We start from the raw sequence: 18,473 nt of genomic DNA, 5'->3' as shown, positions 1-18,473 counted from the left end.
GGTTGACGCTGAAGTGACACAACGTTCCATGCCTCTGGTCTTGTGCAACACAGGTGTTCTTTGCAAAGCACTATGTGACTTTGATTACCCCCCCCCAATGTATTCATCAGAGAACTTTTAAAGAGACGAAGGGAGTTTTTATGTGAGCCGATGATTAAACGCAATCAAAACAGCCAAACAACGTGGCCCTAATGCTGGTCGTCCTTGGTTCAACGTGACAGATGCCTCAGATCGAGGCCAATTAGAATGGAAATGTGAACAAACACCTGAAAAAAGCCTGCGTTCTTTTCTTTCAGTTCAATACATGCATTTGCGATGACAATAAGTCTTTCACCTGGCTTACGTCATGCATCGGAAGGGAATGCTTTATCTCAGACTTTAATTATCTGAATGGGAGAAAAACACCATGTTACGCCGTTTCCTCAATACACACATTAGTGAGACATCCATTCTCTTTGTTCTATTTCTGTAATACAGGGTGATAGCTACTGTCTTAGATCTAAATTATCGGCAGGTAGAAACGCTGAGTGTGACCTAGCGGGCAAAACAGTAAATAAAACACCTCAGTACAGACTGCTGGGCCAATTTCAGCAGGTAAATCTTGTGGAACCTTTCAGCTAGATGTGTACAATCATAGATACAGTAGGACTGCCTCTCTGGCATGCAGAATATGGAATGGTGTCAGCTCTATTCATAGCATTTCTATGTTCTCTGGAGACCTGGGACATTCATCACAGCTGCTTTACTGAGTGCAGGGAGTCCTGAGGGGAACGATGAAAACAACACCGTTCTAAAGTGTCCCACTTCTACTGCCAGTGGAAAATTCCACAAGGTGTTTGATTGTGCTCAATATACAGTGCCTGGCCGCTGACCATGGTGTGTGTGTGGGTGTGTTTGTGCATGTGTGGGTGTTTGTGTGGTGCTGAAAATAGTGTCTTGCAGTATTGCTGTGTTGTGTGGAAAACGGGTCAGACTTAGCCATTATGTCCCACAGTCCAATGGTCCATTCAAATTTTCCGTCCAACTCACTGGTAGTCCTGATGAACTCTGAGGAACTCTAGCAGTTGGACACAAGGCTCTGTGTTCACGTTGCCCCATATCACTCACAGGCTTTGCAGTGTATCCACGCTGAAGCATATCTCACACACACACACACACACACACACACTACTGACCATTGAAAAAGAAGGAACAGAATAGGCGTCCATATTGAAGTCTAACCACCATGTCCTACACACAGACACTGCCAAATGCAGGTAAATGTTGACACTGGTGGGTGGAATGTCCATTTGCACAGGGGTATGTAGCCTATACCAGGCTGGTGTTTAACTTGCTTTTTTCGAGTCAAATACATGTAAATAGAAGTTGAAATTTATAGCAAAGGAAAAATCGAGCATGTATGTTTTCTAAGTATTTCCTACGTTTAGTTTAATAGCTATAATATTTTAAGCACACGCAGCAACAATGTGTACACTGAACTGTAGGCTGTGGGAGCGGAACATTTGAACAGTCATTCCATTCCTACTTTATACCCCCAAAACCTCCTAAAGGGAGTGTTTCTGAGATATTTACATAGTTTTGTTCATGTGCTTGGTGGTGCTCAGCGTTATCTCTAGTTGAAACAGCAACTGCTAGCGAAAATGTGAATGCGAAAGTCACATTCAAGCTAGCAAGTTCGAAGAAATTCTCCTGCAGAAGCAAGTGCTGTTCCCTCTGTTACCACGGTAACCTCATGCCCTCAAAGTGGCAGCCGAACACTTCCATACGTAATATGTTGCCCTAGGTCACAGTATTTTTTGAAAATCCACTAAACCGCAATGGATGGTTTGATGAGTGGATTGATGGATAGATAAAAGAAAGATAAAACACAACAGTGCAACAGTGCGCATGAATGAATGGACAGGGAAGAGGTAGAGAGATAGAGAGGGATGAGTGGACAGAGGGATGAAGTCGCTGGAGCCCAGAGTGCATGTTGCCCTTTAGAAAGGCAAACTGCAGAGAGACGCTGAGCCCACTGTGATTGTATCCATGGCAACGGAGGAACGAGAGGAAGCCGGGCCCAGGTCTGATGTGAAAAGGAGAAGAGGAGTGAGGGAGGGAGGGAGGACGAAGGAGTTGGTCAGGGAGGAAAGGGGGTGGGGAGGGACAGGGGAGGGAGATGCACAGAAATCCGGTTCAACAATGGGAGCTTCAGACGAAAGGTTCAGTCAGGCCCAGCCTCACTGGCCGTTTTAGCACACTAATGTCCTTTAAAGAACAAAGCAGTGGTGAAGGCGTGGAAAAGAACACTGGTATTTACTGATTTCACAGTATATGTTAAAAGATCATGGCATCAGTACGCCACAAAGCACTCACACATTCTATACACAAGCAGCATGACATGAAACAGACCTAACGTGTTGCATTGCCGGGCATTAAAAGCCTAGGTGAGAATATTTAAATCCATATATTGGCAAATTAAATGGCAAGATAGGCATTTTTTATGACTTAACCCCGAGGGGCTTTAATACATTATTTTGAACTGAGACATTCTGCTGATCAGTATCATAGTATGAATGAAGAGTTTGTCTCTCTGATACTAACTGATATACTGCAGGAAGGGATTACAGGAAGGAGGGACGGAGGACTGAAGGATGGAGACAGAATGAGACAGGAAGAGGAGGAAGACAAACGAGACAGAAGAAGAGAAAGGGAGGATTTTGGGAGGATTGCGGAAAGGAAGCACATGTACATGGACAGATGGAAGGATTTTGAGGATGTCTGAAGGAAGCTGAAACAGGAGGATTTTGAAGATGTTTCTGAAGGAAGCTAAATCAGGAGGATTTTGAGGATGTGCAAAGGAAGCTGGAACAGGAGGACTTTGAAGATGTGTGAGGGAAACTGGAAACCTGGAAGGATTTTGAGGATTTCTGAAGGAAGCTGGAACAAGAGTGTTTTGAGGATGTGTGAAGGAAGCTGGAACAGGAGGATTTTGAGGATGTGTGAAGGAAGATGGAACAGGAGGATTTTGAGGATGTGTGAAGGAAGCTGGAACAGGAGGATTTTGAGGATGTATGAAGGAAGCTGGAACAGGAGGATTTTGAGGATGTGTGAAGGAAGCTGGAACAGGAGGATTTTGAGGATGTGTGAAGGAATCTGGAACAGGAGGATTTTGCGGGTGCGTAAAGGAAGCTGGAACAGGAGGACTTTGAGGATGTGTGAAGGAAGCTGGAATAGGAGGATTTTGAGGATGTGTTAAGGAAGCTGGAACAGGAGGATTTTGCGGGGTGCGTAAAGGAAGCTGGAACAGGAGGACTTTGAGGATGTGTGAAGGAAGCTGGAATAGGAGGATTTTGAGGATGTGTTAAGGAAGCTGGAACAGGATGATTTTGTGCGTGCGTAAAGGAAGCTGAAAACCTGGAAGGATTTCATATGACAGGTGAAAGGAGCTAGAACGTGACAGAGAGGCTTGAGTTAATATAATGATTTAACCCTGGTCAGGGGGCCGAAACAGTTCTTGAAAGTGGTGTATGTGCGTGTGTCAGTAGGACTTCAGACACCTTTCAGACGTCAATAAGGGTTTCAATGCGGTAAAATCTACTACTAGTTAGACAGCGGGTAGAACTGATTGAAATTACGTCATTACAATCACTTCAACCAAATTACAGCTGTGCTTGCTGACTCACCAGCCAACCTCAGCCACTCAAGCAGCTACAATAGCCCAGCTAGCATCCATTTAGTAATGCCCTGTAAGCTTTAATATGCGTGAATCCCTATTTTATTCAGGGTGTAATGTACATTTCCCCCGAGCGCCGCGACCAACACTGCTTCATAAAGCTAAAGCGGAACTCGGATTTGTCAGTGTTTTGACACAAGTCTCTCTTTTGTCTTTCATATTTATGAGAACTGTTTTGTTCTAGTGCTCTGAGAGGTGAACACTCATCCTATCACACAGCTACTGCAGTAGAATAAAAGCATAAATGTTGAGCACTCAACAGAACAAATTATTCATTTAAATATATACAGTATCTCACAAAAGTGAGTACACCCCTGTAAATACTTGAGTATATCTTTTCATGTGACAACACTGAAGAAGAACTTTGCTACAATGGAAAGTAGTGAGTGTTCAGCTTGGAAAACAGTGTATATTTTCTGTCCCCTCAAAATAACACAACACACAGCCAAACCGCTGGCAATAAAAGTGAGTACACCCCTAATTGAAAATGTCCAAATTGGGCCCAAATTGTCAATATTTTGTGTGGCCACCATCATTTTCCAGCACTGCCTTAACCTTCTTGGGCATGGAGTTAACCAGAGCTTCACCGTTTGCCACTGGAGTCGATGACATCACAGAGCTGGTGGATGTTAGAGACCTTGTGCTCCTCCAGCTTCTGTTTGAGGATGCCCCACAGATGCTCAATAGGGTTTAGGTCTGGAGACACGCTTGGCCATTCCATCACCTTTACCCTCAGCTTATCAGCATGGCAGTGGTTGTCTTGGAGGTGTGTTTGGGCTCGTAATCATGTTGGAATACTGCCCTGCGGCCCAGACTCTGAAGGGAGGGGATCATGCTTTGCTTCAGTATGTCTCAGGACATGTTGCAATTCATGGTTCCCTCAATGAACTGTAGCTCCCCAGTGCCGGCAACACTCATGCAGCCCCAGACCATGACGCTCCCACCATCATGCTTGACTGTAGTCAAGACACACTTGTCTTTGTACTCCTTACTTGGTTGCCGCCACACACGCTTGACACAATCTCAACCAAATAAGTTTATCTTGGTCTTATCAGACCACAGGACATGCTTCCAGTAATCCATGTCCTTATTCTTATTGTCTTCAGCAAACTGTTTGTGGGCTTTCTTGTGCATCATCTTTAGAAGAGTCTTCCTTCTGGGACGACAGCCATGCAGACCAATTTGATGCAGTGTGCAGTGTATGGTCTGAGCACTGACAGGCTGACCCCCCACCCCTTAAACCTCTGCAGCAATGCTGGCAGCACTCATATGTCTATTTCCCAAAGACAACCTCTGGATATGACGCTGAGCATGTGCACTCAACTTCTTTGGTTGACCATGGCGAGGCTTGTTCTGAGTGGAACATTTCCTGTTAAACTGCTGTATGGTCTTGGCCACTGTGCTGCAGCTCAGTTTCAGGGTCTTGGCAATCTTCTTATAGTCTATGCCATCTTTATGTAGAGTAACAATTCTTTTTTTCACCTCATGGCAGAGAGTTCTTTGCCATGAGGTGCCATGTTGAACTTCCAGTGACCAGTATGAGGGAATGTGAAAGCGATGAAATTTAACACACCTGCTCCCCATTCACACCTGAGGCCTTGTAACACTAATGAGTCACATGACACCGGGGAGGGAATATTTGGGCCCAATTTGGACACTTTCACTTAAGGTTGCCAGTGGTTTAGACATTAATGGCTGTGTGTTGAGTTATTTTGAGGGGACAGCATATTTACACTAGTATACAAGCTGTACACGCACTACTTTAGATTGTAGCAAAGTGTCATTTCTTCAGTCACATGAAAAGATATACTCAAATATTTACAAAAATGTGAGGGGTGTACTCACCTTTGTGAGATACTATATATATATATATATATATATATATAAATATATATATATATATATATATACACAAAAAAATATATAGATATACATATACAAATATATATACATATATATATATATATCTACTGTGAGCTTTGCTTAACAGATTGAGGGGTGTTCGTCTAAACTCCCAGTGACATTGTAATTCATGCTAAAGATGAATAATACATGCATCTTCTTATATACCCTATTAGAGGACTGGGCCATCGTAGTTTGAGGCAGAGGTAACAAACACATTTGTTATTGCTCATTCTGCTGGGAGCTTGCAGGGTCAAGACAATGTGAAGTTGCTGGAAACATCTTAAAGTTTCCATGTCAAAGGAAGCAAGACCCCTGACCCTGGTAGGCACTACCCAGTCATAAAGACAGAGCAGAACAGCCCAAGCCAATGAACGAAACAATGTTATACCAGCCCGTTTGTTTGTCCTGGTTCTGAATCCTGAGTATAAGCTCCCTGTTGTGATCGAATTGCGAGCGCCAGGCAAGCCATTCAACACGTTACATGACTGTTGGCTGGAGGAGATGAGCCGGGCTTTATCTGAATAAAAATGACTTTGAGATTTGTTCCATTCACCGTTAAAGGGCATTGGGCATTTGGAGCCAAACACAGAAACAAACAATAAGCCCCTTGAATCCTATACACTTTGCATGCATACCCAATGACACCCTATTTACTATGTAGTGAGCTACTTTGGACCGGGCCATTGGGGCCTGATAGTACCCTATTCCCTCTCGTCCAGACCAGACCTTTACTCCCCTCTCTCATCCATTTATCTCTGCACTCAATGTTAAACAAACCAAACCACAGAGCTCTATCTGCTGCTGAGTCCATCATAATGAGATGTACGAGGTATTAGGATCCAAGAGCCAGCCTGCCCACTCTCCATGTCCGTCTGTCCTCTGTTTACATGTCCCTCTGCCTACCGTCAAACAAACAAACAAACACAGCGAGACAGAGAGAGAGAGAGCAGGAGAATAAATGAACGGAAAGCTGAGCTAGACAGCTAGCTAGCGAAGTAGCAGGCAGGCAATAGGCAGTCCTGCGTCTGACTCCATCCGCGTCACAAACGGCACTCTACTACCGGATGGCGCCAGGTCAAAAGGAGCACACTTCATAGGGAAAAGCGTACCATTTGTTCCATCTCTCTCTCTCTCTGCCTGATCCCAAAGAACATCGGCTCCACGACAACAAAGCGATTATTTCTATTAGACAATGAAGCAAGCTTGAATCCATAAACAGTGGAGCCAATTACACACCAAGGCAAATGCATGGCGTACTGGCGCCTCACAGGAGGGAGGGAACGAGGGAGGAACCGAGGGAGGGAGGAACCGAGGGAGGGAGGAAGCGAGGGGGGGAGGGAGGAAGCGAGGGAGGGAGGAAGCGAGGGAGGGAGGAAGCGAGGGAGGGAGGGAGGAAGGAAGCGAGGGAGGGAGGAAGCGAGGGAGGGAGGAAGCAAGGGAGGGAGGAAGCGAGTGAGGGCGGGAGCGAGTGAGGGCGGGAGCGAGGGAGGGAGGAAGCGAGGGAGGGAGGAAGCGAGGGAGGGAGGAACCGAGGGGAAAATGGAAGACAGCAAGGCAGTGTCGAGGCAATTAAACCCACACAGGATCTCTGTTCTCCTCTTCCCCGCAAACGAATCACTCAAACGCGCCGCCTCTTTGTCCTGTTTGATTAGCCACATAGTAACGTAATTCAAACGTTATTACAACAGAGGACAGGAAGAGGGTGAGAGAGGCAAATAAGAAGGAGGGAAATAAGAGAAAGACTGAGAGACTAATCTAGTAATATGCCCTGGGAGCCGGAGATACTGTGGCACGGAGGGGATCGTGGCTACGGGACACAGGACAGGCAGCAAACGCCACCCCAACCTAGACTAGGGCACTACATTTGACCTAGGGCCCATAGCACTCCAGTTGAAAGCAGGCACCTACTGTCTGCAGGGTGGCATTTGGGAGGCAGATCTAGTGTGACTGTGTTACACTACCGGTGCTGTGAGAGGAATGTGTCTCAGCCGTGGTTGCTTTTCACTGCCCCTGACAGGAAGTCAGATTCCACATACACACACAGACACACAGACACACACACACACACACACAGTGATCAAAATGGGAGTACAGGGGATGTACTCCAGTGCAGGGGGATATAATCATAAACCCCCCGATATCATGTAAAGAGAAATCTGTGATTCAGAACAGTAAAGCTTCAGGGTTTTTTGCAGCACGCTCCATCCTCTGTAGAGGCACTGGTTCAGAAAGTAGTGCGCTACAAACAAAATAGGATGCAATTTGGGTTTGATACAGTGGCTATCCTTGTCTAACAGGGCTAGGCCACCAGGGATGGATGTATCCACCAAACTTGTGCTTTCATCAAAGCTTTTTAAGTCCCTTATGAGAAGGGGAGAACAGGAGTGGCACAGTAAATCCACTTTGAAAGTCGCTCCAGAGTGTCTATGAATGACGTTTTGGGAGTTGTTGTTTTAAAAAGAAATGTTTTTATTTCTTGATGTTGTTATTGTATTTTTACTGTGAGAGCTTGGGCGAGTGAGATCTCCAACGTATTCATCCTGCACGGCAGAAACCTGGGAAACTTTTGTTGGAAAACTTGAACCAGAAAGCCACCAACACATTCGCAGAAGGCATCCAGGGTTGCCTATCTTAAATGTTGTTGAAAAGACCATGGCAGAGTGGAAGACCATGTTGTTAAAAGTGGATGTTTCCGCCCTGGGAGCAGGCTGACAAAGGCTCTGATTAATAGTGACAGGCCTTCAATTCAAGTCAACATTATTTCCGGGCCTGAGGCTTCACACATCCCAGTGCCCGGGAACAGAATGTGGAAGCTGTGTTGCCATGGCCACTAGCCCACCAGAAGACAAGCCCTTCATGGTTTGACGACATTCCGCTTCAGTCAAACATCCTTCATTCAGAACTAATTCAACTATGAAATGCTACAAATAAATCAAAGCAGAAGATGCTCTTGCTGAATGACATAGGCCTATGAGTGGAACCTCTGGGAGACTGGGAAATAGGACCCCACACTGAAGACCTTCAGAATTGCATTTAAAAGAATTGCAAACCTAAAAGCATCACCTGATCGTGCAATTACTTGACATTGAACATGCAAACTGTGTAAATATAATTTTATTCACATCCCAATTTTTTTTATTTTTATAACTTATTCCATGCCTGTCCTTTAAAACAAGCAAACGGCCAAATACTGGGGCTGATGAACCCTGCTACTTGCTTTCTGTAGCCTAAGCTACGCCGTTTGCTTAACGTGAACATTTCCAATATACGTATATGATATCACCAGGCAATGTGTCACACCGTGGCTCTGCCAACAGACTGAAAATGGCAGATCGACTGCCAAAACGAATAAGCCTGATCAGTATGCTATTTGTAAGAACTACATAGGGAACATTGGCAATAGATAATTCACTAAAATGTACAGTCACAGTCAAATGTTTGGGCACCCCTACTCATTAAAGGGTATTTCTTTACTTTTACTATTTTCTAAAAGTTACTAAAATAGTAAAGACATCAAAACTATGAATGGATCATGGAGCAACCAAAAACGTGTTAAACAAATTGAAGCACATTTTAACTTCAGATTCTTCAAAGTAGCCAACCTTTGCTTTGATCACAGCTTTGCACACTTTTGGCATTTTCTCAACCATCTTCAAGAGGTAGTTACCTGGAATGTATTTCAATTAAGAGGTGTGACTAAAAAGTTAAGGTGGGGAATTTATTTAAAAGTATTGGCTGCCACTGTACATGTAGCTCTTTTTCTTCTACTTCTGCTTCTTCCACTTCCTGTTCTTTTCATGCTTGATTTTCTTCTTCTTCTACTTGAATAATGCAAACGCTTAACGACCTACAACTCTTATATAATGAATTATACATTACAATTTGCGTTCAAAGTGTACTGTTGCCATTGCATTAAAATCCTCACACATCTCAATGTATCCTAATGTCTTATAGTTTGACTCTTTCCATTTCTGGTAAAATCTTTCCATTTCAGAAGTGTATTGTCAGCCAGTGGACTGTGCTCAGATCCTTCACTTCACTCTATTTAGATATAAATCTTTCCAAATAAACAAATATGAACAGTACTTGATTAAGTTTTACATCCATTTTTGTGGTAACAGAGATGGCGCCACCATGACATCACTAGGCAGTCTGACAGAAACATCCATGTATTCTAGGTGGTGTCACAAATGTCCACCTAATCCCTCTTTATTTCCCTGCTTTCGTACCCTACACTGGGCGTAGGGAGACATTTGGGACCGGTGACAAGTGTGGGATAACACTATGTTGCTGCATCCGACATTTTCTTTATAGGTACATGCTCCAAAATCACACACCCCAAAGAACACGCACACGTACATCCACACACACACACACAGCCACACCCACAAAACAGCGCTGGTCTACCCTATGGCTCCTCATTAACGACCGCTGCAGCAATCCCCCGGATCTATGGCCATAAAAACAACATCACTATTTCACTGAAAAGTGACTTGACTCTCTTCTCTGTGGCCATTATTCAGGGTGCGTCCCAAACGGCTTTCCCCTACATTGTACACTGTTTTATGGGTCAAAGAAGTACACTATCTAAGGAATAGGGGACCACTTGGGTCGAGTGCTGAGTCTTTTATATGATAATTCTCCCTTGATCAGGATTCAAAATCATGTTACTGGTCTGCAACTAAGCAGGGTTTCCTGAATCTGAGAACCTTACTGTGTGAAATGGCAGAAAGGGTCAAATAGTCTGAATACCTTACTGTATGAAATGGCAGAAATGGTAAAAGAATCGGAATACCGTACTGTCTGAAATGGCAGAAAGGGGCAAAGAGTCTAAACAGAGGATTAATACTAGGCAGAGACATGGACTCTGACGTAAAACAGTGTTTGAATTTCAGACAGGGACCTAGACAGAGGCCTAAAACAGGTTCAGTTCTAGACAGAGATCTAGACAGAGGCCTAAAACAGGTTCAGTTCTAGACAGAGACCTAGACAGAGGCCTAAAACAGGTTCAGTTCTAGACAGAGACCTAGACAGAGGCCTAAAACAGGTTCAGTTCTAGACAGAGACCTAGACAGAGGCCTAAAACAGGTTCAGTTCTAGACAGAGACCTAGACAGAGGCCTAAAACATGTTCAGTTCTAGACAGAGATCTAGACAGAGGCCTAAAACAGGTTCAGTTCTAGACAGAGACCTAGACAGAGGCCTAAAACAGGTTCAGTTCTAGACAGAGACCTAGACAGAGGCCTAAAACAGGTTCAGTTCTAGACAGAGACCTAGACAGAGGCCTAAAACAGGTTCAGTTCTAGACAGAGACCTAGTATGAAGCATAAAACTGGGGTTTCATTCTAGGAAAAGACCAAGTCTGAGGCCTAAAACAGAGGTTTAGTTGCTCCTAGATAGAGACATAGTCTGAATCATAAAACAGTGGTTTATTATCAGACAACCATCTCCTTCAAACAACAAAATAGATGTTTTTTTAGTTTACATATTCTTGAATGTCAATATCAGCGCCAAATGCTGGCCATTAAAGATGATCAGTCAGTTAATCAGCAAAGGGCACCTTCAACTTTGGTAACAAACACTACTTTTAAGTACAGTAGGTTGGAGGTTGCCTGAATACTCAACATTCCATGTGCCGCTGAAGTGATGGCAGCAATAGACACTTTTTTTTGGAATCAAAATTGTTATTTTCCAAAACAACATTTTGAGCATCCAAAGTAGAATTAGAAATATAAACAAGTCAAAACAAGCAATTTTCTGTATTTTGATGCTCAAAATAACAGATACAATATGTTAATGTGAAAGTTGCAGGAAATGAACAGCAACAGAAAGACAAAGGGTTACCAATGTCTTCTGTGGAAAGGAAATGCATATAATAAAAGGAGGATCGCTGTCAGAGCCATCTACCCAGGATCAGATTCTCTGCTCTCATCAAACTCATTAATAAATGACTGAGGAAAGCCCACACTCTCTGACACATTCCAGTGAGTGAAATCCAAGACAAAGGAACTAGGGCTCAGACTAACTTTGAACTTGGATTAAGATAAAGGCATGGAGATGAACTGTCTCCATTCACTTCCTGTGGGGCTCAGTTTGGTTGGAGCATAAATGACTCAGGGTTCATTTCCTGCCGCTGTCACATTAACAATGTCTCCATCAGCAGTACACATAATATGGTACCATTTACCAGGTGTCTATTTCCAGGTAATGAATAATGACGGTACGGTAACATATTTACAGTGTGCCACATGAGAAACAACGAGAGACATTGAGCCTAACTAACACCCAGGCTTCAGAGTTGTCAAAATATTCACCAAAGCCGTATCTGGGCCCGGCCATATTCTGATGTTGTGCCAGAAGCAGAACCTATAAATAGCCAGTGAACAGAGCCGTGCGTGGTTTGAGATCCGGATAAACACAGATGGGGCATGAGAATATGTCTCCATCACAACCCCAACCCTACAGTAAGGACCTTCTAATTGGCTGTTTTAATATCGACTGCTACTTCAGAGGGAAACATTGATATGAAAAAGCAGGGGGAAACACGACTGTGCTCCAGGATAGTAAGAAGAGTTCAGGGAGAGGGCTCTTTGCTTTCTCAGGCTTGCGGCTGAACTCTTGAAATACACGGCAATAATGTAAAATGTGGCAAGAGTGTAGGCCACCCCGCTGAAACGCCAGGCCGTCAATTAGTCTAGTCTGTCTGATGACTGATGTAATTATCTGCATTTCTGTTACTCATCTGGGGGTAGGAGTCACACGCCTCGACTGCCAAGAAATAAACATTAACATAATGTATGTACATTAAATAACCTTGACCCTAATATATGCAGCCTATGACATATGCTGTTTAACATGTTATCTGTGCTGTACATATGGTCTATAATATACATGGACATTTTATATACAGTACTGGATTTGCATCTTTGTGGATACATTTTTTTTTTTAAGTGCATTTATTATGTACATATTCAAAGTGTTTACCAATTCAAACATAAGGCGTGAGTTTTGGATGTGGTATACTGGTCTCCACAGTAACTAAGGGAATCCGTGGGGGCTGTAAGCCTTAGGCTTTACTCTGTCTAAGTCCTCCATCTCTCCTAACGTGAGTGTTGCAGTTTCTGGCCGAGGAACCCTTCGACTTTTTTCTGTCAAATTAATTAAATGAATCAATAAATCAACTGATCGATCAACGGCAGCGTATGTTGTGTGTTTGAACGGAGCATTTTCAGTCCACACAGTAATGAAGGGACACTTACTACATTGTGGGTCTGTGTCTGTCCAACCAGGATGAGCAGGTTGGACGAGATGATTGACAGGCAGAAGTTGATTAGGATGATGGACCTCTCAGACCGGATATATCTGGAATAACGGGAATTACTGGATCAACAAATGAAAAATCATAATCAACAACAACAGCAACAATCACCAATGAACAGACAGTGCGACTAAAACCCATTCTGTGTCATTACTACAAGACCTACAACATTACTACCAGGCCTCCTACATCACTACTAGGCCTACTACATTACTGCTGGGCCTAATACATTACTAATAGGCATGCAACATTACTGCTAGGACTACTACATTACTACTAGGCCTACTACATTACTACCATGCCAATTTCATTACTACTAGGCCTACTACATTACTACCATGCCAACTACATTACTACTAGGCCTACTATATCACTACTAGGCCTACTACATTATTACTAAGCTTACTAGTACTAGACTGTTTAGCACCAAACAAATGTAAGGTACGTTGTAAATATCTTATGAATCAGAAATACACAAACAATACGTAGTGTGTACGTTTTGCATGTGAGTCCTATCTATGAATCAAATATAGACTTACTAATGACAAATACAATTCTGCCCTGACATGATGCGTTCATGTACTGCTTATTCTCAATATATGAACTCAGCATTATATGTTTACAGAATACTGTATACCCGAGTTAGGGTCAAATGTTCCTCTTTGAAAATCATTAAAATAAAATATGAAAAAAGGTTTGAAGTGAAATAAAATAGACCCTTGTACTACATTGTTGGGTGCATTGGACTCACCTCCACAGTATAGCATAGACCACTAGTAACACGATCAAGGCGAGACAGGACAGACCACAGCCAACGATCAGGGTTACAGAGGGGACCCCTGAGGACTCCATGGTCTGTGGACCCCAGAGACAGCAGGAAGGAACAGTGTTAGAGCCACCTCAGCAACCAACCAAAACCAGACAAAACACCAAATAGACCCGTCGTTGTTACTGGTGCTTCAGTCGCCTGGGAAAACCAGGGTTATTACCAGGGTGTTGGGTTGGCGTCGAAACCTCAGCCGTGACTGGAACACAGACTAGTCGGTGGGTGTTATTAAGGCGTCCACCAATCTGAATCAGTTGAAGTGTAAAACAGACCAATCGAGTGGTGTAGATGCTCCGCCAATCAAGACACTTATTATAGTTGCTTTGGGTCAGGTGTCAAAACCTTAACCCCAGATTTGTGTTGTTAATACTTTGCCACCGATCAAAACCAGTGAAATCGCCCAAACAGACCAATCAGAAGAACTGTAGTAAGTTATCCATTTTGAGATGTTCTTCACTGAGTAATTTCTTAATGCAAAGTCGATACAAACTGGATTGCGTAACGTGTGTGTGTGTGTGTGTGTGTGTGTACATGCATGCTTAGGCATCTCTATTGAGTCTACTGTTTACTGAGTTTGCCGAGTCTGATGGCATTTGTGGTTAATGCGATCTGAAAAATCTGTAGCTTTCCCAGATATCCATTAATTTTAAGATCATGATTGCAGTGTCCCAAGTCTCGAAATAAAATACAAGGCTGAATAAAAGGAACCCTTCTCCATATAATCTCATTACCCTTTATTAATCAGATGTTCATGAATATTGAATAAAGAACAAAAATGTTCTCTTTCGCCCACTATGGTGGAGACTATTTCCCTGGTTGACACGTACAACGAGGTTGTCTAGAAAACAACTTACACCAGTGAGTTTTGAAAGGACAAATAACGGCTGATTTGTAGTCAACCAGTAAGACGTTTCTATCCTCAGGAAAAGTCACACCGTCACGAATAGACAGGTCTACCCACAATGCCTTTTGTTCATAACGAACATGTGTAACAGGATCCAATTACACAGACGTAGAAGGGAATAGCATAGAACCTAACACAGCGTAGAATGACATGTAGAAAGAAAAGCAATGCAAAGATCTCCATGGACCCGGGCCGTTTGTAACAGTGCTTCTTACCAGATCAACGATCATCCCGACAAGATTAAAACACACGTTTGGATCTTCTGGTTTCAGATCCCTGTCACTTTGACACATAGAACATTTTACGTCAGATTTCTGTTGGTAAGGAATCTTTCGCAATGTTGCCATGGTGTCGGTCAATGCGGGTTCCAGTGAAATTCCACCAAACATCTATGTCTGTTCATCTCCTGAGCTGCCCAACCATCCCCGGGTACCACCAGACAAACAGCAGGCTGGAGCCCAAATCACACCCTACAAACCCTCTTAGTCTGCTACTCTTGACCCGGGCTGCGGTCGAAATTAGCGCACCAAACAAGGATTAGGCTACCGTTTTGGACGCTGGCCACAGGTGTTCTAGCACTGTATCAGGGGAGCGTGGCACCAATCTGAGTTATTAAAGCATAACCTGGTGCACTGTCGGGAAGAAAGACCCCGCTGTCCTCCACACCCATCACATTGCTGGTCCCTCCGAGTAATGGCGGAGGTCTTGAGCACCAAGCGGATGTGACATGAGTTATTAAAGCATAACCTGGTGCACTGTCGGGAAGAAAGACCCCGCTGTCCTCCACACCCATCACATTGCTGGTACCTCCGAGTAATGGCGGAGGTCTTGAGCACCAAGCGGATGTGACATGACATGTGGCTGTCGTGAGGGCCCCCAATCGCTCCTTTGCAGCTCATCTTGGTAACACACGTGAAATGTTGCAAATGATGTTGCCGCTCTGCTTCACTGTCACTTCCCTGCCAGAGGAAGTTGTTCAACTGACGCATACCTGTAACTGGCTTCCAGGGAAGCGCTGGGGGATGGAATTTAGATGGACTGTGACACGTAGATCTAAATAGTACTTTAATAAAAACGTCAGAATATATGACACTGCTAAGGCCGCATTCCACTTAGGCCCAGTTTGTAAGTTCATCTGTTTAAGGGGAGCCCCTGCTGAACCCCTATGTCATATTGCTGTAGTCCTTACATTGTCCTCTCTCGACCTGGAATGTACATCAGTTGACTAGCAGGGCCGTTACACAACCTGTACGTTCAGTAAACAACACGAACTGGACTGTGTGTAACCGCACACGCACGCGCGAGCACGCGCGAGCACAGACGCGCGCGCAAGCGAACCTAGGCCAAACAAGATCACCTATGCAGATAGTTATCTGGATAAGTGTATGGAAAGAGACTCGCATATAGGCTACATTAAACGGGAAGAGAATAATTATGGCAAACAAACGCGTCGATGGAAATCTCCAAAGCAATGCACTGAGGCACACACACGGCTCTCCGCGTTCATCTATACATGCACAGAAAAAATACTTATACTTACTATTTCTCTTGGTTGTTGAGCCAAAATGGCGAAGGTAGATACACGATCACATAAGCATTTTGTATGGGATGCATCGGTTAGCACGGTTTTACATCCTTTACTCGACCAGCTTCCCCAAGAATCGTTCCTGCAAGAAGAGGAGATGCGATGATTAATTCCAGCGCTCTTTTGCTTTTACAAGGGTTGGTAAAAACTGTACGAATTGAATACTCCAATAGTGAAACATATAATCCGTTTAAACTAATAACGTAAATTTCAATGCGCATAGGGTAGTGATATCGACACGCAATTTTGCTAGGCTACAATAAGCATTTAGCGCGACCGGGAGAAGAAAAAAAAGGTTGAGAGGCTGAGAGAGGGAGAGAGAGAGGGAGAGAGGCGGGAGGGGGGGAACGGAGCTGTCCAAACGTGGGTGGTGCTGATTGATTAAATTCCTCTATGCGCTGTTAAAAGCAACAATTGTCTTCAAAAGCATTACTGGTTTTTCTAGAGGTAGGTAACTTAAAAGCAAATATAACGTTTACCGGTATATCTTTAGGTGATTCTGAGCGAGTCTAGGTTATTTTCCGGAAAGATATTGTTATCTCTTCTTCCTTTCTTGATGCTTAGGACTATTTGATTACTCTTGCATTCTTTTTCAGTTTATCTTTTGTTCCTCGGCTATACTAATTAGCGTTTTGGGAGGCTTCCTACTGGAAAAATTCACCCTGGAAACGGTGGGCAGGCTGAGATTGATACTCCGCTCCACACTGACGCTGCGGCGACGGCGGATTGGAAGGGTTGCTCACACAATTCAAAACAGGGAGATCTTATCCCATGATCTATTCAACAGATCCAAATGGTCTCCGTGGCAATCCATATACATTTTCAGCGCGTAAAATAATATGTACATGATAACAGGCATTAATTGGTAAGTCTGTTGTACAACAGGAAAATGATCGGATAATTGTATTCCACCCCATGAGAACGGAGCGGATGGTAGCTGCTCGTTTCCCGGTTTCTTTCTCATAGCAGGTGAAATGATAGAGTAAAGGAAAGCACGTTTCTAATTTATTACTAGCCCACTAGAACATCTCTGTCTCACTTTGAACCGTAACAAAAATGCAGGAACGTACCGCTCGCAAGTACATGTTGTAATAGTCACTGTTGCATGTCAAAAAGGGATTTTAAAAGAAAGAAAAAACAGCTTGATGTGGGCATTACTTTTATGAGCACCATTTAATAACAGGCGGGAAAGGAAATGAGTCATCCAGCAACAATGGTTTAATGAGAAAGGGACATGGCAAGTACACGAAATCACTCACTTTATCTCTTCAACTACACACCCACACACACACACACACACACACACACACACACACACACAACCATACACCAGTTGCACAAGAGGCTTGCACTTCCAGCTTATCACTGGAGACTTGCTTTTGGATGTCCTTGACATGTTGCCATGCCACAGGTAAGACCCTTATGGCTGACTCAAAAGTCTGTCCACTAATGCCTAACAAGATAAATGAAAGCAGACCAGCCAGAGGATGTCATTCATGTATGTATCATTTGACCAACAACATGGAAAAAACCTGTACACTTCCACCCATCCAGACTCAGGGTCCAAAAAGGCTCGTTGACTGCATTTTAAGCGGAACCATTTCTGAAAACCATTTTGGGTACCTTATAGAACCTTTTGTGATTAAGGCCTTTACCTGGAAACCATAAGGATTATTCACCGAGCCAAATCATCGTTAGTTTCCTGGCATTATTAATTGAAATTCTATGATTTGGCCCGATATCGCAGATTAACCAGTCAGAGTGAGGAACTGTAACACAACCGCCGTGTAGACAAGCCCTTGCTAAAACCAAGGTTGTCCATGATTCCCTTGCACACTTCCCCATGGCCCTGGGGCACCACCAGTCATGACTCACAGGGGATAGAAGGACCGGGTCCCAATCGGCATCCGGAATGTGACCCAATCGGCATGTACACTAAGCAGCAGGGTGACATTAGGGACAGAGTCACATGGTCACAGTTGTGGTCTCTCACAGTCGACATCGTTGGGCAGGAGAGTGACGACATCTGCATGGGTGGCACTTGTGCTGTCGCTACGACACTTCGTGACTTATGCATGTAGGAGATGTCCTATTGTCTTAGGCATGCCACATCTTTCAATCCTATGGTGGAATTATTTCAGTTAGACTTAACAGTACACTTTATTTGTTTTATCTGTAGGTTGCATTGAGCTTCCACATCTCTGAATATGAGATTTCATAG

General features: G+C 43.8%; 1 protein-coding gene across 16 annotated transcripts in view; it reads right to left on the bottom strand.

The window, feature by feature from the left end:
* The window catches only part of adgrb3 (adhesion G protein-coupled receptor B3), a 195,366-nt gene that overhangs the window by 25,353 nt on the left and 151,540 nt on the right, over positions 1–18,473 (bottom strand). For 9 of the 16 annotated variants that reach the window (XM_029119718.2, XM_029119714.2, XM_034292487.1 and 6 more), the window contains 3 exons: positions 16,208–16,334; positions 13,689–13,801; positions 12,879–12,999 (listed from right to left, as the gene is read on the bottom strand). In XM_029119718.2, the coding sequence (XP_028975551.2) occupies positions 12,879–12,999; positions 13,689–13,801; positions 16,208–16,334 (361 nt within the window). The remainder of the gene's footprint in view (positions 1–12,878; positions 13,000–13,688; positions 13,802–16,207; positions 16,335–18,473) is intronic. The other 7 variants (XM_029119722.2, XM_029119715.2, XM_034292485.1 and 4 more) reach the window with 3 other exon arrangements.

The sequence above is a fragment of the Esox lucius genome, chromosome 5, assembly GCF_011004845.1.
Source record: "Esox lucius isolate fEsoLuc1 chromosome 5, fEsoLuc1.pri, whole genome shotgun sequence".
NCBI classification, from domain to species: domain Eukaryota; kingdom Metazoa; phylum Chordata; class Actinopteri; order Esociformes; family Esocidae; genus Esox; species Esox lucius.
Note: the sequence above shows the minus strand (reverse complement) of the source record. Positions and strands in the feature narration are given on the sequence as shown.